Genomic DNA, 25,112 nt, shown 5'->3' on the forward strand with positions numbered 1-25,112 from the left:
TTGAATTTGAGATTGATTGATTTATTTTTTCATTTTCATTTTTTCACAGCTGTCATTGTGAGTTGTGTGGATGCCTAAGTATGAAAAACATGCCTTCTTTTCATTTACAAAAGTTTAACCTAAAATGTCTTTGAAATTCAGTACAAAAAGTCATAAGTTATAAAATCATTTCATGTTTCGACCCAAAATTATGAACAAACTCAATGCTCTTTCTTTGACCATTATCTACATCCTGCTGCTCTTAAGCGAATGGGGAGTAAAAGCAAATAAATAAGGAAATAAATAAAATAAAAATCACCACTTTTCAAACTACAAGTAGAATTTGTGTTTGGACTGAAGCTGGTCGGAAAGAACCCTGCAGAAACACATGTACTGATGTGTCTGCAGATGCTCTGAATTAATGTAACGTTATATACAGTAACACTTCTCAAAACAGCAGACTTATGTGGATGCAATTTTATTTCCCTGTCCAGACTGATAGAACTTCCTGTTTAATGTGGATTCTTTGCCACAGTATTTAACTACAAATAGTTTAATGAGTTTCCAATGAGTAGCAGATGAGCTGACTTCAGTCTTTCAAGTAAATAAAGCTGGTTTCTTATCAGCTGAAACATGCTTTAGTGCAAATGTAGATCATTCCCGAACATGAGCCATGTCTCCTAATGCTTAAATACTTGCAAGTCTGCAGCCAGAGAATGCCATATGGGCATTCATTTAGAATGGATCGCAACTGAAACTCTGTGAGATATAAATGTCTCACTAAATATTGATACTTTATATCTAAATTCAAATTTAAATAGCATTTATTATTCTACATAGCCCCCAATTAGTCTTTGAAGGGAAAATCTGGCATGTTATGAGTAGATGGTAATGACCTCACGACCGCCACCCCTTACAAGCAGCACTCTCTCAAGACCTTCTGTCAACACCTCCAGGAACTCCATATCTGAAAAGTCTGAGTTAGGGAAGAGACAGGATTCGGACACAACGGAGTCTGATAGTGATGCCCGTAATAATCTTAATACTATTAAATGCCTTGTTTCACCAAGAGATCAATAAAGGGGTTTTATCTCATATCCCAACATGGATGGAAACATGTTGCAGTTTGCAGAGAGAACATGGAGATGAAACTCATCCTGGAAGTTTCCCCAGCTCAAAAATGTCTTTAAACTGAAATATACAATCTATGGCCAAAAGTTTGTGGACACCTGACCATCACACCCATATGTGGGTCTTCCCCAAATTGTTGGAAGCAGAAAATGTATAGAATGTCTCTTCAGTTTCCCTTCACTGGAACTACAAAGCCCTAAACTGTTCCAGCATGACAATGCCCCTGTGCATGATGCAAGGTCCATAAATTGGGATAAATTGGAACTAATGCTCTTGTGGCTGAATGAGCACAAATTCCTACAACCACAATCCAAATTCTTGTGCAATGCCTTTCCAGAAGAGTGGAGGCAGAAGTGAACCTCTGTGGGGGCCCCAGGCAAAATAAATGTGCGGGGCCCTTCTGACAGATTTATGTTGTTCTTATGATTTTATTGTGAGCCTTTACTTCTGTGGAGGAATCGCACTAGACGCATATTTCAAAGACTTCATTTCTTTATTGGAAAACAAGCGTAAGAACTTAGAACTTAGTGAAGGGGTAGCTCAAGCGCATACACAAAGCAAAACAAGATCGTGAGTGCCCTGCAAAGGGGATCACTTTAAAGGGGCTTCTGAGACATTGCTGCACATTAAATTGAAAATTTCTGATTATTTAAATGATCAGCCCTCGGGGGCCCTCTCAGTATGCGGGGCGACAGGCAATCACATGCCTTGCCTGCCCTGTAGATACGCCTCTGAGTGGAGGTTATTATAAATAACAGCAAACGGGGTCTAAATCTGGAATGCATCACGTATAGATGTGATGGTCAGGTGTCCATAATAGCCATTATAGTGTAGAAACATCAACCAGTAAACTAACTAATTCAGGGCTAAACAACAGCCACATTACCAGCTAGAAATATGCAATTCGACACTGACACATACAGTATGCAGGATTGCATTGCATCACAAGATTGCATGTTCTTCCTGTACTTCTGTGGTTTCCTCCGGATACTCCAGTTTCCTCCCTTAGTCCTAAGACATGCATCGTTGGCCAACTGGCATCTCAAAATTGTCTGTAGTGTGTGAATGGATGTGTGTGCAGTTGTGCCCTGCGTTGAGTTGGCACCCCATCCAGGGTGTCCCCTGCCTTGTGCCCTGAGGCCACTGGGATAGGCGCCAGGCTCCCCGTGATCCTGTGTACAATAAGCGGTACAGGAAATGGATGGATGGATACGCAATCACATTATCCTTGTTCGTTCTAATTTGTATGAATTTCTCATGAAGAAATTGGGAAGAGGAAACTTTTGGTCACTATTGCAAGCTTTTAATAGCTGAGAAGCCAGTACTCCCAAATGCATTACACACCATCAAAATTGCTACGGCTTACTATTTTTTGAGCCGGGATACTGATTACGACTGTGTAAAGTTGTTCGAGCGTTTATTCAGTACTGTTGAGTCAGTGTTTTGCAGCATGTTAAGGATACAGTTCTCATCTCCATCAGGATTGCGAGGAGGCCCAGGCATGTTGAGCAGCACCAGCCTGGCATCATGGGACTTGTTCACAATGACTTCGTTGAGCTTCACTGCTGTGTGCATCCGTCTCACATTAGACTGATCTCTGTCTCGCAGATAGACGAAAACCATTGATAAAGCAAGAGACAAATCAGAGACCGAATAAAACAGCTCATAGTGTCACATAAATGCAGTTATAATGCCATGCACTTTATATACAAGCTCATTCTCTGTGAGCACAAAGGGATAAAAATGTTATAAGGAAATTAGCATAAGCATTTTTGCTAACATTTTGTTAAAAAGCTACAATTACCAATACTGTCTCAAGTTAAGTGTAGTGTTTCCTACAAGAGATTCAGAGCAAACTAGAAACAAACGAATGCACTTTTGCTTCAGTACTCACGGTTTAAGACTAATGAGTTCTCTGAAGTTTTCTGGAGCGTTGTTGCGGTTTCGTCTCTCTGTGTCCAGCTTATCTTTGGTCCACGTCATCTGGATCTTCTCAGGCATTATATCTAGAGGTTCCTCTTCTTCATCAGAGTACAAACTGCCCATTCGCACCAATGAGTGTCTGTCTTTCACTAGCTGGGCCTATTAGGAACAATTGGGACATCAGCACCAAACCACTACTTTAGATTTTAGTCATCAATGTTATGTTGAGGTAAGAGACGTCTCATCTGCACATGTTTATTATAAGAGACAACCATTTGTTAATATGATAGTAACAACATACACAGGGACTTGTATAGGAGACAAAATATGTGTAATCATATAAAGTTTTCTGTGATGACTCGTATGTTTAACATTTATAGAAGGGGTTTTGAGTGACTTCAGGTCGTTGTGGTTTACAACGTAACAAGCTGCACTTTGTTTAAATTGACGTGAAAAAGAAGAAAACGTGACTGGTGAGGGTCTATGTGATAACAGGAACTTGTAACGGATTGCAAGTTAGTTTAACTATAAACAGAAAACAAGTATATATTTTTAAATAAATGAAAAAATTCCAACTGTTGGCAATTTGCTGTGGTGTAAAAGGAATAAAATACTGCTATTATTTGAAAATAATCAGCTTCAGGGTCAGGCTGCATCCAATTCATTCATTCAGGCCACATCTTACCACCCCATCATTGTTTATTTTCTAAAAAGCATCATGCTTTCAAGAGATTTCTATATAAGCTATATAATGCATAGAATAAGATGGCAGTCTGTTGAATAGATATTATGCACACACCTCTCGGTTCCTCTCAGCTGTGGAGAGTCTCATCTGCCTCAGCATCTGAGACCTCTGCTCCATCATTAGTGTCCTCTCATAGGTGTATGCAGAGATGTCACTATCATGCTACAAATAACAGCAAAAATAACATGATTTTAGAATAGTTCCAGGGATGTGCATGCTTTCACGTAGGTAGGCCAAGCCCAAGCAATCATGGCATAAAGCTAACACAGTTCAAACTGTATGGTTTTAAACAGCTTTGGATAATTCATTAGCTAAAGGTGATTTATTTACCATTTCCACCACCTCAACCTCTGCTTCCAATCTGAGCTGGTATAGGAAGGTTGCCAGATCCTTCTTCATCTGAATACTGTTATCATCCATCTGGGCTACAGTGAAAATACGCATCTTACACTTGCGCCATACCTAAACAACACAGAGATCATAAGATGCATTTAGCATATAGAAGTAATATAAGAGAGCATTTCATTTTATTTACATTTATGAGCCATAGTGCTGAAAATGAACTCCATGTATACAATAAACATGGAATGTTCCAATGAACAAGGAGGCTGGGGATAAACCTAAGACAACTATACAAACCTTTTGGTAATAGCAAATGAATATGACCCACATTTTATCATTAGTTTGGCAATATTGATTAACTATACTCAGCGTTTGTGTTCAATGTTTATGTATTGTATTAAAAGACCAAATTTGAACCTTGTGCTGTTTGAGAAGGAAGGGTAGCAGCATGAGCATTCCCCCATCATGGACTATCCACCATACGTCGATGTGTCCGTCAGTGAAGCGCTCATGATTGCTGGGGTAGAACGACACATTCTTTGGCACCATCAGTGCCAGGTGGGCAGCCGTGGTACACCGAACTGTATCTAAAAATCAAAACAAACAAACTGTTTTTTTTAATTGTCCAGAAAATTCCATTAATGATATATTTACTTAAGTATAGAGTTCATAGGGCTACATACAATCTACAAAGCCCTGACAAACTATTTAATCTGACCTGCATAGACCTAGATAACCATTTATACTATAAAAGCCTATTCCAACAGACATTAACTGTCCTAAAGCAGCCTTTTGTCAAAAGACATCAAATCTATTTCATACCATCAGCACCACCACACTGTCATTGGTTTTCTTTAAAATCTTTTTTAAACCTAATTTAACCCAAGTGCAAATGAAAATATACATAACCATACATGTTATGATTTTATAGCACTGTCATAACGCTTTATATCCATCTTATAAAAAGAAAAAAGAAACTTTATTGCCATGTGTTCAGAAAAACTTTCCTGATGTACACTGAGCTTATGTTTTGACGTAAGTCGACGTAAATAAAAATAGTAGAGATGCACCGATGTATCGGCCGATAATCGTTATCGGACAAAAAAGGCTATTTTTCCTGCTATCGGCCGATAGTTTAAAAACATCAGATGATCAGGGCCGATTATATCCAGCTATTCCCACGCTGCTCGCGTCGAATTCAAGGGCCAGTACACCCTTGAAACCTTTAAATGAAGATGAGTTGACAAAAAAGTAGTATATATTGCACAGAAAAATAGTTTTGTAGAGTAGTATATTTCATATCTAGTTAATGTTAATATAATCAAAAAAGAAGTTTATATTAGGCCTATATATAAGCAGTTTGATGTTCAGTGATGAAGTAGAAATGCTTTTGTTTGTGGTGAGTGAATGTGAGAGTAACAGAAGGGCACTTACTAATGAAAGTTTTCCATGCTCGAGGATCCTCGCTTTGTCTCCAGCCATAAGGCCAACCCATAACTACTGTGTTGTGCTTCATCCCACCCAACCCACATGACTGAATAAGATGGGTAATTCCTTCGCGCACCTTTGAGGCCACCACCACCTGGCAGAATCCCTTTACTCTCTCTATTTCCATCATGTTCTTTATGGCCTGAAACACACACAACAGTTTTTCTGTGACCATGAAGCACCAGGTCAGTGTCATGCTTCCAGGCATTCATTTAGAAATTAAATTTACATTCAGTGACTAATCATATCATTACCTGTTCCGAGGCCTGAGCTTCACCATAGCTGTCCAGGAAGTTGCCCTGGATTACTGATCCCACAATCGTCAGGCCCTTTCCAGCTTTTAGCTGTGACGCAAAGGTCAGCATTCTGGGATATTTGACATGCAAATCTTCATCCAGCTTCAGCAGCACAAGCAGCTGTGGTCTATAAATGTGGTTAGAACCAAACTGTTAATTCAACGCAATGCTATGTTATATTTTAACCAGAAATATCGGACTCTCTTGCCGTCAGGAGTGCTTGCAAATACAAATTAATAAATGAATAAATAAATAATAATAGTTTTTAAGCAGCTTAACTTTATGACCCTTAACCTCACATGCAACATAAGGATTACGATATCCTGATCCTGCTGATTGCCCTTGTTTGATATAATAACAGAACAAACCTCCAGTTTTTGGTGTGAGGTGGTCCGGCTTCCAAACGAAGCAGAGCATATCGAGCAGCACTGAGTGACAGACCCCGAATCCCATCTCCCCATTCCTTCTCCGCTCTGAGACACAGGCAGATAGAAAGTGAGATAAAGCGCCTATACGACAGCATATACCTTGGTGCTACTCCAGTTCTCTCAGTGAATTAAACAAAGTGTTTGAACCACCGCTCACCCCTGGTATTCAATGTATTTGTAGATCATGCCAGCGATGCACATGGCTACGATGGCATAATACCAGGACGAGATGAACATTAGAGCCAGACACATACTCATTCCTAGGAAAGACAGCGCCCTGAGAAATAGACAAATAGGGCACTGGATATATATTCCTGTTCTATTTAAAAGCTACAATGCTGTTCATTATTGCATTGTTGTTGTTTTTTTTTTTTACCAACCCTATTGTGGTTGTAAATAAATGTCATAACTGAAGACAATTCCAGACGGCATGCACACTCACCAGTGATAGTATCTGAACCGTGGCCTCCAGTTTGGGGTTCTCAGGAGAGTTTGTACAGCACAAGCCAAATTTACAAACAGGTAGCACATCAAGAAAAACCTGAGGAGGCCAGCACATAGGCACATTATTAACAATAAGACAAGCAAGTACAAGAGCAAGAGAAGCAGACAAAACAAAAATCAATTAGGATAATTATTCTATCTGTGAGGAATCCTGCTCACTGAACAACCATAGCCCAGACACTCCATAAAGCTGGAATAAACTTTTAAAAAGCCATAACAAATCCAGTTTGGAGACACTGTTATATTTGGTGGAAACCAAAAACATGTCATAATCCTGAGAACACCATTGCCATGATGAACAAGATGGTAGCATCGTGTTTGGAGACTCATAAAACATTGGAAAAGGTTCCCTAGGTTTGGCACAAAGTGCTAAATTTGGTGGAAACCCAAAACTACTTGTGACTTTGAGAACACTGTCGCTACTGTGAATCATGATGGCGAAAGCATCATGTTGTGGGAATGAATTTCATCAGCAGGGATTGGAAACTGGTCAGGGTTGAGGGGAAGATACATGTAACCAAATACAGGGCAATCCTGGAAGAAAATCTGTGCCAGTCTGCAAGAGACTTGAGACTGAGGTGGAGATTTACCTTCCAACATGACAAAGGCCATAAGCATGCTGCCAAGTCAACAATGCAGCGGCTCAAAACCAATAGCTTGAATTAGTTCGACTGACACAGTCAAAGTCTGTGACAAGACTTGAAAATTGGTGTTCACTAAAAGACTTTATCCAATCTGATAGAGCTTGAACAATGTTGCCAAAAAGAATGGGTAAAATGATCAGGATTCAGATGTGCACACACGCTGATCTGTTGACGTTTAAGGATATCAGTTACAGTGTCATTGTACAATGTGGCATGTATGTGAATGTGTGATTCTATGCATTGTGTGTTATGTTCTTACATGGAGAGAATGGGAGCCACCAAATCCAGTGATGCGATTAAAATGCCCAGCTCAGCTATAAGTGCAGTGAGCAGCAAGGCCCATGTAGGCTCCCCATTGGCTTTACCATGTCCAAACACCTAGATGTTACACACGCATACACACACAAACACAATACTTATTATACAAAGTACAGTAATTTGCATAGTAACATGCAAATATATCTATCTTTGTTTATTACTTCCCAGAACAGCAGATCATCATAATTATTCAGATAGCCTCTAAGATAGTCCCAACTTATTGTTTAATTATTTTGAAGCACATTATTCAGAAACTATTAAGTGTTATCCAGTAGCTACAGTAGTTGCAAAAGTCAGTTGTAAATTAACAACAGTAAAAAAAAATATGCCAAGAGTACATGCAATGCTACGTAATTAAAAGAACATGCAAGTCTAATCTAGTCATATGCCTTGGGATGTTTACTAAATGTTTAGAAAATGTCAAGGTCTTACTCTGAGGAAAGGAATGATGTTGTCTTTTGCAATAGCTTGCAAGAGACGGGGCGCTCCAGTTAACGACTGGAGCCCCGCCCCTACCGTAGAGAAGAACGAGCCAATCACAATGACCCAAGGCGAGGGCCAGGAGAGCGTGCCAACTACCAGGTTTTTACTAACTGCATCTCCAAATCTGTACATTCACATATGAAATTTGCTTGTGAAGGCATTTAAATGCATGTGAACTGTGAAATTTTTTTCTGAAATGCTGGATAAGCAATCTTTCTTACTTGTCTCTGAGAACCACTCCTTCAATACAGGCCCCGAACAAGACCACTGAACTGAAATCTGACAATGATAGTTCAGGAACAAACAGATTTTGCAGGTTGTTTTAGATTGAGTGGGATGCATAAGATGTTTTGTCTGCCAATATTTGTGGGTATTTTCTTTTGCTACAGATGCTATGAGATTCAATATGGGGTAAATGAAAATAAACAGATTAATTAACAACACGCAGGATACAGACAAGGGAGGTGGTGGTAATGGCCAATATTGTCCCTACAGGAATAGACTTCTGAGCGTCCCTCAAATCTCCTGATCTGTTTGATCCAGCCATAATGCCTAAAAGAGTAAAATTGAGAAAGAGAAAGCATGATTTAGTGAGAGCTAAACAGAGACTTGTCAATTAATTCTCTCTTTTTTAAATCATAAAATCAATAGTATATTACTTTTCTAATACCAATTTTAAAAGTGAAAGGAAGATCAAAGTAACTAAAATACCACAAAACAAAAAGAAAACAAAACATGTATACAATTAGAAAATAATATTTAAATGAATAAGCATAGGTAAAGGACTCAATTCTCCATTTAATAATAGGTTTAAATACAGTAGGAGCGTTTACAATAAAACCCAAAGTCGGCCTTGTACAGAGCCCTGTGGTACACCATATAGAATATCATCATTTGTCTGAAATGGCTGTACCTGTGGCTGAAGGAAAAAATATTCCCACAAGGAGGGTGAAGGATGTGGCAATGTCTGCAGATACGTAATATTTGAAGGATTCCATAGAACCGTGGACATCTTCAGAGGACAAACTGGGTTTCTCCAGAATCTGCCCTTTCTCCATGTAATCACCCCACATGTTCTCTGCATCAAACACACACTCCGTATAAAAGATTGACTTTATGGAAATACATTTTCATAGCAGGGAAACAGTATAGCCGTTAGGACCAATTTTATGCAATTTTTAAAATCATCTCCTTACATTTTTTAATATTTGCACAAACGTCCAATTGTACTTTTCATAGTAGATCTTCCTACCTCGGATAATTCCGCTGGCCAGTCCAGGAATTCCCTGAATTTCGGTCACATTGTTCTGGGCAAAGTACTCATCGCAGTGAAAACTGCTGCCATTCTCTGAACTACAGAAGTTATTCCACAGCTTACTGGGAGTTGTCTCATTCCCTACAAGTACGGTCTTTGCACATACATCGAAAAGATCACGCACCAGCGTCCTGTTCCCCAGCATACAAATCCTGAACAAGAATAAATATTTTTTTTATCACAGCATTTTGGCTTCAAAGGTCAAAGTTCATCAGAGTTTACAGCAAAAAACTAAAAACAGGAAGCACAGCATTAAGTGTCCAGTGCATTTGATGATTCATAAATGTTTAGGCAACTACCACGAGTCACTGCACTGCTAATTTGTTCATCTCATCAAGCAGTACACCCAATACACCAATACACCCCCATTCCTTTAAAACATTTTACTACAGTTTGCTATGAATAAGGTCATATATCTGGCTATATTCTGTTTTTAGAGTGTACTTAGTCTTACGGGAACTCCGGGGGCTGGAAGATGGATTTCACTGCCCCACCATAGATGGAAACAATGGAAATGATGACACAGGCGAGGAAAAGTGAGGCAAACTTGTTCACATATTTTACTCCAACAAACACCACGACAGCCATGAGACTGAGGCAGATGCTGCCATAAACTCTCATGTTGTTCAGCATGACACTGTTTTCCGCATGGACATCAGTGGCATGAAATATGGCTGCTTGCGGCACCAGATATTTCTGTGGATTTTAGAACACAATTATCCTAATGTTGTATACTGGTATATTGACTTCCATGAATTATTCCATAACAGTAATGCAACCATGAGGAAAGGTATGTATGTAGTATGAATGTAACCCTGGACAGGTTTTTAGAATTGTTCCTAATGTAAATAAGAATAACAAGGGTTCGACTTACAAGAAATATTTCTATGGCACCCAGGATGTACATGGCAGCAGCGAAGGTTGTTCCCAGATAGAAACAAAGCCCCACTGCACCCCCAAACTCAGGACCCAGAGAGCGTGAAATCATAAAGTATGCACCACCAGCTGGAAAACAGACCACACACCACTGATATGGACATAATAATCAAACACTTCGATATACTTACTAAGATAAACTAATTGTGAGCTCATTGTCTACATGCATGATATGTGAACATTAAAAATAACAGAGTGAAAATATTTTCTTGTCTTTTTGTCCGAAGAAAAGGTAACTCTTGTATACAGCAGGTTATTTTAGGCATTACCTGGGACAACGCCATTGGTAGCAATGGCACTCATTGAAATCGCTGTGAGCATTGTCTGTAAAAGAGTATGAAAGTGGTTAATCATTTTAGTTTGCAATCATTTTAGTTCTGACTCTTTGATACAGGTAAGGGCACAGACATGAATTCTTTATACAAGCTAGCACACATAACCTTGATATAGTTATATGTTTTGTATAATATTGATCAAGGTTAGGTTTTCAGTTGGTGACACATGTCTTGTTAGTAGGCTATTATTATTATTATTATTATTATTATTATTAATAATAATATATTACAAGTGACAAAAATTATTAATCTCAATTACTAAACTGTGCAACTGATTTCTTGAATGTTGATGAATTTTCTATAACAGCAGCTCTGACAGTAGTGCTGGCTGACAAACCACAGGTTTATATTAAAAGTACTTGTTCTAATATGTTATGGCTTCTATAGTAACGACTCATTAAGAGGAACTTGTATCATGGATGCTCCAGATAATCATAGATTAATAATTAACAAATTTTTAAAATGTGCTGTTATTTAAGAAAAAAAATGTTGAAGTATTTCGTGAGGAGATATTTATCTGACATTTATGGAAGGAGTCTCCAGTGACAGCTCTTTGTAATGATCCTTAACCCAGGACAGTTTTTTCCCCACTGGTTTCTGAGTAACATTACGAGTTTTATTTTATTTTATTTTTTTGTCAGAGAGACGCTGATAAGGGACATATAATTTGCTGTAGGTACTATAATGTAAGCTGTAAGCTGAATTGTCTTAAGTAATTGTTAGCAAATTATTGTAGTATAAGAGGAATAAAACACTTTAAGACATGCTTGTATATGAAAATAATCAACTACATATCAGGCTGCATCACACCATCCCTATTTTATTTTTATATATATATATATATATATATATATATATATATATATATATATATATATATATACACACACACACACACACACACACACACACACACACACACACACACACACACACACACGCTCTGAAGATCTAGGTGTGTATATGTGTAGGTGTTTGATATACAGCAACCAGCAACTTACACAAGAGCAGCACATGAAGACAATGAGGAAAGACTGCACGACTCCGGCTGTGCCGACAATCCAGGTGAGACGCAGGAAAAGGATAACGCCAAATATGTTCTGCAGACACGGCAGGTAAACTCCCATCAGTGTGCCCATGTTTGGAGACTGTAGCAATGAGGGAAAAGAGAAAACAAGATCAGTGTGGATCACAATTTTTAGCGGACACTGATACCAAGTCTAACTTCACTTCACAAGCCATATGTTTAAGCAAATGTGGATGACTCAATATCTAATAATAATAATGACTCAGTCATTGTTTTTGTTTGTTTGTTTGTTTGTTTTTTTACTCAAAAGAGCTGTAAAAATTTAAACACATTTAAATTTAATCCCAGGACTCTTGTAAGCAAATCATTTTCCTATTAGTTTCACTGTAGCAGCTAAATAATTCATAGTAGTTGCTTACTAATGTTCTTCATTTGTGAGTCACGTACTGTATGAGATGTCTCAATTGATAGCAGTATTACATTATTTACATTTAGAAAAAATATTTTTTATAAATGATTGTCCTAAAGGTTGTGTGTAGTTGTGTGGTTTGAACCTTTGGCATTTTCTTCTTCGAAGCATCAGCACTTTCTGCCTCTTCATGCTCCTTTGCCCCTTGAGTAATGTTTGTATAGTTGACCAGACGGCTGAGGAGGGAAGAGACCTTGGGCCGGATGTCCAATTCCTCCTGTAGATAGAAATCCATCCGAGAAATTTCATGAGAAATTTGATACATACGCCAAACTTCTTTTCTAATTATTTCTGCTACTAGATTATCTTTCTCCATCCATAGTAGGATAGATACTCAGATTTATTATTTATAGATGTGGCAGTGGGGGCATGGTAACACATGATGATTCTCACCTGTCTCATTACCAATAGTCTACTTATTTGCGTCACTTTTGCTTTCAGTGACTTCCGTAAGCCACGAGAGAGAAAGAGAGAGAGAGAGGGAGAGAGGGAGAGCACGAGCGAGTGCGCTTCTGAGACTTGCACACACGTACACACCAAGAAGATTGAACCTAAACCTCAAAGAGTGGATGCCATGACTCTAGGACAGACCTGTTTCCTGTTGTTGTATTGCTTTTGTTGAGTTTTGAAAGTGCACTGAAAAGCATGGACCGAATAAATGCAAGCCCGGAGCTGAGTTTAAATTCCACCTGTCTCCCAAGTCAGCACCGCTGGGAGACCACCGGTGCTTCTGGTCACTGCAGCTCTTCGAGGTTTGCCTCCCCTTCACCTACAGCAGCTGAGGGACTTGTCACAGGTGGTTGATGAAGGAGGAGTGGTATGTGGAACAGATCATTGAGCCAGTGGTACTGGAGCAATTCGTCACTTGACCCCAGACAGGAATGGCAGAATGGATCCAGAACCAGCCCCCAAACCCGGTTTCCTTTTTGGTCGGGCCATTAGAAAGGTGCATGCAGAGATATTGCTTTGTGTTAGTCCTGGTGGATTATACAATGTGATACCTGGAAGCCATGCCTCTGTGCAACATCTCAGCACAGCGTTGCATGTTACCTCCTGAGTCGGGATCCCAAAAGAAATCCGGACTGACCAAGGCACTATGTTTACTGTACATCAGTGAAGCTATATGAGCGCTATGAATTATTCAATCAAATTTAGATAAGAATTTGATTCATTTAGATTAAAGTTAGATTAAAGATAAAATCAATTTGCACCAGTGTTTAACATCCGTAAACAGATGACCTGGTTGAGCGGTTTAATCAGATGGTAAAAAGTATGATTCATAAGTTGATTCACGATGATGTGTGGAATTGGGATAAGTGGCTTGAGTCCCTGTTATTTGCAGTAGAAGAGGTCCTGCAAGCCTATACAGGGTTTTCCCCCATTCAAATGATTGTATGGATACAAGCCTTGTGGCATCTAAGATGTCATTAGGTAAAATTGGGAGGAATGACCTTCTAAGAGCAAAAATGAAATTCAGTATGTTCTTGACCTTAGAGCAAAACTGTTGCAGTTAACACAGGAGAATTTGCTACAGGCGCAAGGATATCAATCCCAGCTATATGACATGGGTACTTGGCTAAAGGAATTTGTACCAGGAGATAAAGTACTCATTTTGCTACCCACATCGAGCTTTAAATTACTCTCAAAGTGGCAGTGACTCTTGGAGGTCACATTATGAGTTATACAAGTCGACCATGAGGACAGGTGAATGGATAGAGGGGATGCACTTCTAATATACCACGTCAATCTCCTGAAACTGGGTAGAGAGGCAGTTCCTGTGGCTTTCGCAGTGATGGTTCCTGAGAGGGAGGAGCTTTTGCCTCTACCCAGTCGCACGGACCTCATAGAGCACTCCTCCTGGGGTGGTTCTACGCCCATACTGGTTACCTGAGCACAAAAAAAAGTGGTTTGGGATGAACTCAAGGCTAGGCTCAACATGGGAGTAATTGAGGAGTCCCACAGTGACTGGAGCAGCCTGGTCTTCTTGGTGCCCAAGACTGATGGGTCAGTCCGTTTTTGTGTGGATATTTGAAAGTCAACGTGGTGTCTAGATTTGAAGCATATCTGGTGCCTCACATTGATGAACTGCTTGATCGATTAGGCCGACTCACTTTTATTCGACATTGGACTTAACCAAGGGGTATTGGCATGTTCCCTTGACACCAATATCTCAGGGGAAAGATGACATTTTCCACTCAGTTTGAGTTATACCAATTTGTCACCCTTATATTTTGGTTGTTTGGAGCCCTGGCAACATTTCAACAACTCATGTATAGAATCCTCCACCCGTACGCTGCTTATGTCACTGCCTATCTATATGACATCATTATTTTAAGTAATGATTGACCGTGGTACATTTGGCATCTGAGGGCTGTCCTAAGATTGTTGAGAAAGGTAGGAAACACAGCAAACCAAAAGAAATGTGCAATTGAGTGGGTGGAAGTATGGTATCTGGGCCACTTGGGCCATGGGCAGGTGCGTCTCCAAATTAACACAGCAGTGTTTGCAGCCTGCCTGAGACCCAAGACCAAAAAGGGAGGGGCTGGCTGGTTATTATCAAAGGTTTATTCCTAATTTTTTGGCCATCACCAGCCGCTGACTGACCTCCCTAAAAACGAGGTGCCAGATCTCTGCCAGGAAAAAGCAGTTTTGTGTGGGGGCCCACCGTTGTATTTACTTGACTTTTCTCTCCCTTTTGTTCTACAGACCGATGTGTCAGACAGAGGGCTGGGGACAGTTTAGTCCCAGGTGGTGGAGGGGGAGGACCGCCCTGTCATGTAAAACCAGAAACTCATGGTAAGGGAAACCAAGCACAGCACAATTGAGAAGGAGTGCCTGGGTGTCAAGCAGGGCTCCCTTTTACCATGCTCTTTTACCATCCACTGCATGAAGGATGCCAACGCACAGATCATTCGTTGGTATCTGGCACTTCAGCCATACAAATTCATGGTGTTCCACAGGACAGGGACGCATATGGTGGTGGTGGATTACCTCTCCCACCACGGGTGAGTCAGCTGCAGGCTGGATGGCTCCTTGGCCTGAGTTGGGCAGTGGGGGTATGCGGCGGGGGACCTGTTTTGTGCCATTGTGTTGCTTTTGTTGCGTTGTGAAAGTGCACTGATAAGTGCAGACTGAATAAATGTGAGCCTGGAGCTCAGTTAAACTTCCACCTGTCTACTGAGTCTTCCTCCATGCCCTCACACACCAGGGTTTTAGAACAGATCATGTGAGACCTTGGACCTTGGCTCTAAATAGATCAAAAATGAAAACAATAACCTCAAACAATGCCAAGTTCTTGTCATAGTAGTCATTCCTCTTTGCTGCTGAATCTGTACTGTTGAGGAAGGGAACATCTTCTTTGTGATTACCATGCCCTAAAAGAAAGAAAGAAAGTGAGAGAGAGAGAGTTTATATCAGTGTAGAAAATCAACGATTAGTATTTATTGACGTGTTTATGAGTGGTTGGTCCGAATATCCAGAATGAAAAATAAATGAGGTAGTCCTCCAAGATATGTTACAAGATTTACTGGTTATGATTTACATTAAGGTTCCTTTAATTGACATTATTCAACACATAAGTTAATGCTAACAAAATTTGTACTTCAGCTTTATACACATATTACAGCTTATACTTAACAAAGTAACTAACACTAACTATTTTTATTATAATAAAGAAAATAAACCAAACAATCAACACTTGCATTAACCAGTGAGTAAATTAAAGCCCACGATGAACATGAAACTGAGAATATTCGTGTATGTTAACTTGCAATATTCAGAACTGAGACTGTATATAATATTTACAACTTGAGATCAGAGTTTATTAAATTATCAGCATTTAGGAACATGCTTTAAGTTAATTTTTGTTAAATTACGTGGAATTAAATAAACCACCATTGCAAATGTGTTTCATTAACATTTAAACTAACATCAAGTAATACATGTGCCAATTTACTTTGTTAATTTGTTAAGATTACTGAATTTATACTGACTAATACAGTAAATAATGTTAGCTATGGGAATTTTAACATAAAGTATCAAATGTATATTTAATTTCATATATGCAATAAAGATTTATATGCTGATATGCACTGTATATCATATCAGATAATGATTTTATGCTAGCAAATACACAAAACTTGCCATGTGTTTCTCTCAGTTAAACTTTCCCCTTTTTCAATTCCAGATTCCTTGTCAAAGCAACACGTATTCCCTTATTTGTAAAAGTATGAGGATCTATCCGGTTATACTTCAAAAACATAACATGCATATCCTTATTTAGGCGGAATAAATATTTTGAGAAACATATTCGTATTCATTTAACTGCCAGCATGCAAGAAAACAAGCCAAAAAAGGCAAAGGTAAAAAAAAAAAAAAAAAAAAAAAAAAAAAAAAAAAAAAAAAAAAAAAAAAAGTCTCTCTCACACACATATACATACACAGACAAACAAACAAGCAGCACCTAAATGTAAGAAACACTCACAGGCCAAATCAATTCCACACAATACTTTGAGCCTATCACTAACTCCTTCACCTTCCCAACAGCTGATGCATCAGAACAGACTTTAATATGTCCCAGAGTTTAGCCCTTAGAAATCAAACAGTCATATCTGAACCTCATTTCATGCTACCAACTCCATCTCTCTTTCATTCTGCATTCTGTAGGCTGACTTACACTCACCTTTGTCTTGTGTTAGTTTGCTGTTAGTGTTAGTGTTAGCATTGCTGTGGGTCGGCATGTCTCTCTGAGGTGGGAAATGTTATAAGCTCTGGCCATAGTCACCCACGAGCCAGGCCACTGTTACCTCACATTGAGAGAGAGAGAGCTAATACTAATGCAGCAGACTGGCGACACACACACACACACACACACACACACACACACACACACACACACAAAGTACTGATGCATTACAATCATGTGAATCAGAAAGTGAGCGAAAACCAAACTGATCCAATCACATGTTTATCTATCTATCTATCTATCTATCTATCTATCCATCCATCCATCCATCCATCCATCATTGTTAAGGACTATCTTTCACAATAAACTTGATTTCTACCTTAATATTGTCTTTTTTTCTTTTCTTTTTTGCATTTCTGTGTTTCAATTCTGCTCAGTTCTTCATTAGACAGACTTGACCCTTTTACCGTTAACCAGAGGAAGGGTTTTAGATTTCAGCCACATTATATACAAGCCACAATTAAACACTGGAAATGGAAGATGAAAATAAGACACCCATTATGCAGTTAATGATATACGGATGAGGTAGAAGATAATGAAAAAATGGTTTAATACTACCACCTAGTGTCAAGCAGCATGACAGAACTTCTGATCTCATTGGTGATGACAGCATGAGTAGATCAGACTGTAGATTATAAACAGTATTTTAAGAATTGTACAAAAATGTTTTCATACACTGATCCTGAATGTCTCATTCTTGGGTTTGGCCATCCAGTGGTTAAGAAAAGCATTTGTTTGTGGAATGGAAGCTGTAGAATTACAATTTCCTTTCACTTGCACTAAGGGGCCCAAACCTGTTCCAGCATGACAATGGACAAAGTGAGGACATGGTTTGCCAAAGTTGTAGTGGAAGACCTTGAGTGGCTGCAAAGATCTCTGATCTAATCATCACTGACCACCTTCGGCATGAATTGGAACGCTGACTGAACCCCAAGCCTCCTCACCCAACATCAGTGCCTGACCTCACTAATGCTCTTGTGCCTGAATGAACACAAATTCCCAAAAGCCACGCTCCAAAATCTAGTGGAAAGGCTTACCAGAATAGCTTAGGTTATTATAATAGCAAAGGGGGATTGATTGTGGTCAGATGTCCACAAACTTTTGGCCATATAGTGTATTTTACAGAAAGGTTCATTGTAGAAGTCAAAAACTGTAATAGAACAGGATAAATTGAATATTACAGTAATGTTAATATGTGATACTATTGCCTATGTCCTGACCTCATAGTTTTGTCGTAGTTGTCCTCAGTGTACTCAATTGAAAGGTTTATTAGTAAGGAATAAAACCAGACATTTTGAAATTCCATTATTATTTTTCTACGGAAGCAATTTGCCCGTGATTACAATTTCTATAGCTGCTATGTCGTCAGTGATAAACAGTGATTACCTCACTTCTTCGTGAAGTTAATTAGAAAAAATGTAGCTGTTGACTGAGAAACCGCAAAAGTCAGTATCCTCTACAAATCCCTGTTACTATGGAAACAACATTGTAGTAGAATGAGAGCATTAATATAAACCTGTGATTTGGCTGGGCTGCTGTTATAGAAAATTCATCTACACTTTCTGACCAATTAGATTTGAGAATTCAGTAATGATTTATGCAATGAACCATGATTTATGATGTACACAATATAAGTTCTATAATATGGATGTTTTAACGAGGCACTAGTGTCACTGAACTCTGAATTTTTAACTGACTCACCTGATCTTGCCACAAACTGAAAATGTTAAACATTAGTGTAGAGCATTGTACTGGAATTCTCATTATAGAGATTAAAGCCTTAGAAATGTTTTAAGAGCACACACAGTGTCCCCCGCTGTGCAGCTGTAGCTGAGAAAGGAACACACTGACCTGACAAGTTTGAACACATTAACAACGCTACGTGAAAAAATTCCACACAGCTTTGGAGATCAAAGAACGGCAACAAAGCTACGGTTTTGGTCTCACCACACGGAGAACAGGCCCTACACGGACCTATTGTGTTAGTTTGGATGGGTATGTGTACGTTAAGAGTGGTCTATGTGTTATAATACTTGTGACATGCAGTATGTGTGCTTGTGAGAAGGTGTATGTTCTAGACATGGCAATGAGCCAATATCCAGGATCAGTATGAGTCCAATACCAACAAAAAATGGTGGATCGGATATCAGAGAAAAAAAATTATTCATGAATTAGATCCGATTCGGTGAGAAATGGAAATGACTGTAATTGGATTTGTGTATGAGATTTCACTTAAGTGTAAGTAAGTTCTTTTTGTGGGACAACTGTGGTTTTACGTTATGTTTTGACCCATGTGTATATATATATATATATATATATATATATATATATATATATATATATATATATATATATATATATATATATATATAACTGTATTTTTAAGTGTTTAATAAATCATTTAAAAACTTGGTAGGTTTTTTTTTTTTTAAAGAAATATCAGATGAGTGTTGATATCGGCTGATACTCACACCACCAATGTATCACCAGTGTATTCACTTAAAGTCATATATCATTATTATCCGAATTCTCTTACTACCCAAGGGTTCAAAATCTTCTGTGTGTATGTATTAGAGAACACTTAAACCGATTAACCACAGAAAACATTGTACAATCGTATTACGGGATTTTGTGTGAAATCCTATTTTCCAGAAAGTTCTCATTTAATGGACGTTTAAAGATTGTATTAGGACAGGAAGTCATGCTGCTTAGGCTGATTATCCACTGAGGTATGTCACCAAAGGTCTGTGTTTTGGCTGCACACTGCATAGCTTGACGTAATAGTCATGGTAATGAATACCGTGTTCTTGTATATATGTGTGTTTGTGTCTTAAGGCTTTCTCTGCAGTGGTGTGTAGATTTTTATGACTAAGTTCCTGTAAGCAAAACCCATTACTTGTTCTTGTTTATAATTTCAAGCACACCTGTCTGTGTTTTCTAACTGCAGTAACCACTAAACTGCATTTATAATCCTGTCTGCTCCCGCCACAGGTGGAACAGTGATTCATCACTCAGAGACAGAGGGGAGACGTCCTCTGGCCACAATGGTGAGTAAAATAAGATATGAACAGTGGACCAACAGGGAAATATTTGTTCACCCCAACCTTATTATGTTAGTTCAAAATGTAATTCTGATTTACAGAGTCAAGCTTACAAAAATGTGACTCTTATTTTATTTTAAAGTGAATACTCCTGTAAAGTTGTTGAAACCATGAATATGTTATACATAGGGAAGCCCTGAACTGCAAGCTGTGAAAGAAAATTGTGACGTTATTTTGACTTTAACTCATTATTGTGACTGAATAACTTATTTTGAATTAATAGTCAAAATAGTCAGAATTTGCTAGTCAAAATAGCAACATAAGATCTAGAAATAGCAACTTCATTTTTAAACTTTTTTATTTTATACATGCAACTTGTGGTGCAGAGCTTCTGTATATATATATATATATATATATAACTAATAATGCAAGTTAAAAAGTGTGCACTATTGCTCGTTACCTGCTCTGCTTATCTGTAGGGAAGGCTTCACAAATTGATGTAGATGTGGCAGTAATTTTAAAACCAATGTTTTGCTGGGGAAAAAAATACACTATTTAGATAAACATTTAAGCTTGAAAACAAAAAAAATTGTATTAAAACAAACCTATACAGTGTCCTCTCTCTCTCTCTCTCATATATATATATATATATATATATATATATAGCTACATTTTTGTAAAACAGCATCTTGTACATCCTTTGAATGTTGAAATTGTTACTGTTATCTATAACAGTGACAATTGTTAACCTATAACTTTCCTGATGTAGTATTGATTTATTACTCTTGATTTTTTTTTAATCTTCATTTTATTTGTACTTAGTTTTTTGCTTTGTATATAATAGTACTGCATTACAATCCTATCCTTATCGCTATAAGTTTTACAGAATCAATCTAAGATCTGTATCTACAGGCAAATCTTTGAGCTATTATCATTTTACATTTTAAAAACACTAGTAAAAATTGCACCAAGGAGTTTTTTATTTTATTTTAATATTTTCATATCAAGGTGCCTGCAAATCTGTAATTTGCATAACACCAAAATATGAACTTCATATCTCAAGTTGAGATTAAGTTGACTCTGTATTAATAAATGGAAGATTAGAGAGCAGTTAGATTATATCAGGGTGTTTTAGGGATTAAGCTGTCTTTTATAGAACTAGTTTTCTGGCCCTCTTCCATTTCTTAACTTAATCAGTGGGACAGCTTAGTGAACAAGGATATAGTCAAGTTACTGTGCCCGGGAGAGAGACTACTATCTTTCAGCAAAAATTAATCATTTCAAGCAGAAAGGAGGTGAAAAGCCCAACATTATTGCCTGTTTTCACTACAGCCAGGCAGTCCTCAGTGATAAAAAGTTGCTTTTCTATTAGAAAGTCCCATCCCACTGGGTCAAATAAGGCAACCTCCTGCTTCTCTAGTTACAGTAGGCCTACTGGATCTGTTAGTGTTGAGACTGTGGCTGGCTGCTGGTAGAAACCATGGGCTGATTTAGGCATTACACTGATTCTGAAAATTACACACAGCAGTATAGTTATGTTAACAAAACCCAATGAAAGGCACTTTCTAGAAAGGTTCTGTCAGCATGTTCCCATATGGGTGGTATCCGTTTTCTATTTTAATTTGTACTTTATATAGAGAGTTCTTACTATGTAAGGCACTTAATAATCAACAATGGGATGGTGTGACGCAACCCAAAGCAATGTGGAGCTACTGTTTCCACACTGAAGTTTTCAATTAAAAACACTTTTTAGTCCTGTTACACCACAGCAACGATTACTATTTTTAAGGCCCCAAGTTTCACTTTTTATCCATTTATAGTTACTTATATTTCATGTGGTAGAACATCCATGAAACAAATTAGCCTAGTTAGTGTTATCACTTATGTTATAACAGCTATAAACAGCTTGTAACTAAAAAAAAACAACCCTACAAAATGCAACATCCTATATCCTCAGACGTTCCTGTGGTGGAAAACTTAAAGGAACAGGTTTACCTCTGACTGTTACAAAGCGCTGACACTGGAGACTCCATCCAAAATGTTAAATAAACATCTCCTTACAGAAGACTTTACATTCAATGACTATACTACGCAATTTTATCTTTTCATTTGAGAAACTTGCTATCTTTGGGAATCAGCTGTTGGACGCAAAATACCTGTCCTTCATCTATTCCCTGGTATGTGTTTATCTCTGCTTGGCTAATGCTGGTTTTGAGGTATGCAGCAGGGTGTTATGCTCAGACCATGACTGGATTTAATACATGTTTAGTTGGGCTAATGTTCTTCTTATGAATTTCTGCAAGGGATAGGAGTTCTGTGCAGATCTGAATTTATGTTCAAGGTCATAAAAACTGTTGAATATGTGGAGGAAAATCAAAAAGGCTCCAAATAAAATGATACGTAGATTACATAGAGTAAAGAATACATTATAATAAACGTTGCTACACTAATGGCAAGGGTATGACTTTTGGTATTGATAGTAACCTGATATTATGGAAATTTTGTACAATTTTGAGGGGAATAAGATAGTGGAACTTCTTTTTCATATAAAAAGTTACAAAGAAAGGTATGACCCTATACCCACCCCCGAACTTGAACAAATTGGATCATGCTAATTGTTATGATTTGGCAACCATGTCAGTTCATACTCTGAGACAAAATCATTGAGCGACATACTATAGGTACATGTATACACACCAACTTTTTATGATATGATATAAGTCTTTAGCTGTTACTATGGAAAGTGTAAATGCTTCTGAGCTGCTGCTGTAGATATTCCAGCCTTAATAGTACACAATGTGTGCACTGTCTACTGCCGACCAGCACAACATTCAGCTCACACAGGAACAAAGTCATCACTGTGCCCACCCATTCCTGCAGCTTCAAGATAGCGCTCACATAAAACACATACCCTTACCATTAAACTCAAACATCTATACATTAAGCTATCCCTGGTATAAAAATATGCATGTGCACACACAAATTAGTCTTTTTTTTTTTTTTTCGCTTTCGCTTCTTTCCTCTTTTTCCATTGTTATCCTGATTCCTCCTGACTGTTGATAGGTCCAGATGATATCTTTTGTATAAGGTAAAGATATTTTATACTTTTGCAGATGCATAAGCGATCATCGATGACATCAGTCCAGGTCAAATCTTCCAAATACATTAACTATGCTAATACTACAATATTCAATGTGAAAAGTGCAGAAATGTATTTCGAGGCCTGTAAAAGCCTCCTGAATGATCAGATTGATAAGCCAAACCCAATCACCTGAATATATGTGTTAAAGAATTTAATGAATAATAGCACACATTCATTTTGCACTGGAAATTTAATAGCAAAATTATTGACTAATTCCTTGTTTGATTAGACATATAAAGAAAACTTTCTGAATGGAAAATCAGGCTCTATCACATCTGAGACTTTAACCATTTTAAAGATACAAAGGTTACGCAAAGAATTAGGTTTACTTATTTAACTTTAACATCAGTGTTAAATCCCATAAAATCCAACCACATCATCCTGATTTATTTGAATGATGATTTCAAAAACAATTTCTTGTAACCAAAATCCTTTCACCAAACTTAGATGTGCCACTCGGTATTAAATAGCATTCCCTTTCCTAGCTCTAAGACTGTGCAGCTTGCTCACAGTGGCATCCAGAAAACCAGTTCAGGCATGCAGATGGCATACAAATACTGATCTCTATCCCAGTCCGTATGACCTGGAATTAAAAATCATACCCTAGAGCAATGTTTCTCTCGGTTTCTTTCTCACTTTAGTGGTGACTCCTCCATAGCTTACTTTATGCATACAAAAAACAAAACAAAACAAAACACAGAAGACAGGCAGAAAGCAGCTGAGAAATGCTGCAGATGAAGTGATTGAGGGTGTGAGACTAACTTATAACAGTTGTCATGAGAAAAGAGAGACATGATTGGCGGCATTAGGGAAAAGAAAAACTCTGGGACCTCCATATTTGGCGTGGGAGCACTTGAGGCCTGTCTGATTACTACTACACTACTCGCCCTGTCTTCTACATCTCCTTTTCTCCCCCACTCCAATTGTTTTCTCTTTGTCACCACAGTCATGTGTGGTATGGAAGCAAATTGATGGGAATATCTCCTGCTGAAAAATACCACGCTTCCTTTCAACAGGCAAGTTCGGAAAGACTTGGAAAAATTGGCTGTCAAAAAAATCCCATATTTTCCATGACTGGAAAATTGATGTAATCCCACACGGATACTCCCAACTGTCAGAAAGTAGCACTTAATAGCAGTTTGGAGAATAGGCACACCATAAGAGTCTTATATAAATGATTTGTAGAAGTGCGCTTGTTTGAAACTCACCATCAGAGCTGACGGTGTCTCCGTGTCCAGGGTACCCATCTTGCCCTGTGTCTCTGTAATCCACACAGCTAATTCCCTCCAGGCTGTCATAGTTGGACTGTGAGTTATCATCCACGGGAACCACAGTAAAATGGGGCATGTTTTCATTCGCCCAGCAGCTTTATCTAGGCCTGTCTTGTCTTTTGGGAAAGATAACGTTGGACTCTCAGCTCTCAGCTGAAGCTTGCAACTTCCAAGTGCATTCCTCTGCTCTTTGCTCACTTCCTCTCAGTGCGCTCCATTACCATAATCCCCTCCCTCGGCTCCCCGGGCCCTGCCCCTGTCTGTAAGGACATTCAATAGAACCGGCCCTACCCCCGTCATACTGCAGAGTCTCCATTCAGCCGTAGCTTATTTCCCTCTTTGTAAAGGGGCCTCTAAAACATGATTCAGGCCAAGCAACAGCTTGGGAACAAATGACGTGGCCAGGATAGCATAATAACCCCACACACCCCTGCACAGATGTTAGTCAAAAGAGTAGAAGGCGGGCAGAGTCATCTCCAACTGCGCATGTCATCCCCCGGCTACTTTAAGTTTACCTCCAGCAATGTTAAACAAGTTGTTTAAGCAACTTC

The 25,112-nt window shown here is 38.4% G+C and overlaps 1 protein-coding gene across 1 annotated transcript; it reads right to left on the reverse strand.

The window, feature by feature from the left end:
• slc12a4 (solute carrier family 12 member 4) lies at positions 1-24,761 on the reverse strand. The gene is made up of 24 exons (XM_017458687.3): positions 24,499-24,761; positions 15,640-15,737; positions 12,449-12,580; positions 11,869-12,015; positions 10,802-10,856; positions 10,471-10,601; positions 10,051-10,292; positions 9,534-9,748; positions 9,195-9,359; positions 8,735-8,833; positions 8,503-8,560; positions 8,231-8,405; positions 7,740-7,858; positions 6,775-6,873; positions 6,490-6,609; positions 6,273-6,377; positions 5,863-6,031; positions 5,555-5,750; positions 4,538-4,707; positions 4,109-4,240; positions 3,833-3,940; positions 3,005-3,192; positions 2,574-2,707; positions 1-946 (listed from the first exon to the last, which is right to left on the reverse strand). The coding sequence occupies exons 1-24, from the start codon at positions 24,635-24,637 to the stop codon at positions 855-857; spliced, it is 3,288 nt and encodes a 1,095-aa protein (XP_017314176.1). The 5' UTR covers positions 24,638-24,761; the 3' UTR covers positions 1-854.
• Between the last annotated feature and the right edge of the window lie 351 nt (positions 24,762-25,112).

The sequence above is a fragment of the Ictalurus punctatus genome, chromosome 27, assembly GCF_001660625.3.
Source record: "Ictalurus punctatus breed USDA103 chromosome 27, Coco_2.0, whole genome shotgun sequence".
Classification (NCBI taxonomy): domain Eukaryota; kingdom Metazoa; phylum Chordata; class Actinopteri; order Siluriformes; family Ictaluridae; genus Ictalurus; species Ictalurus punctatus.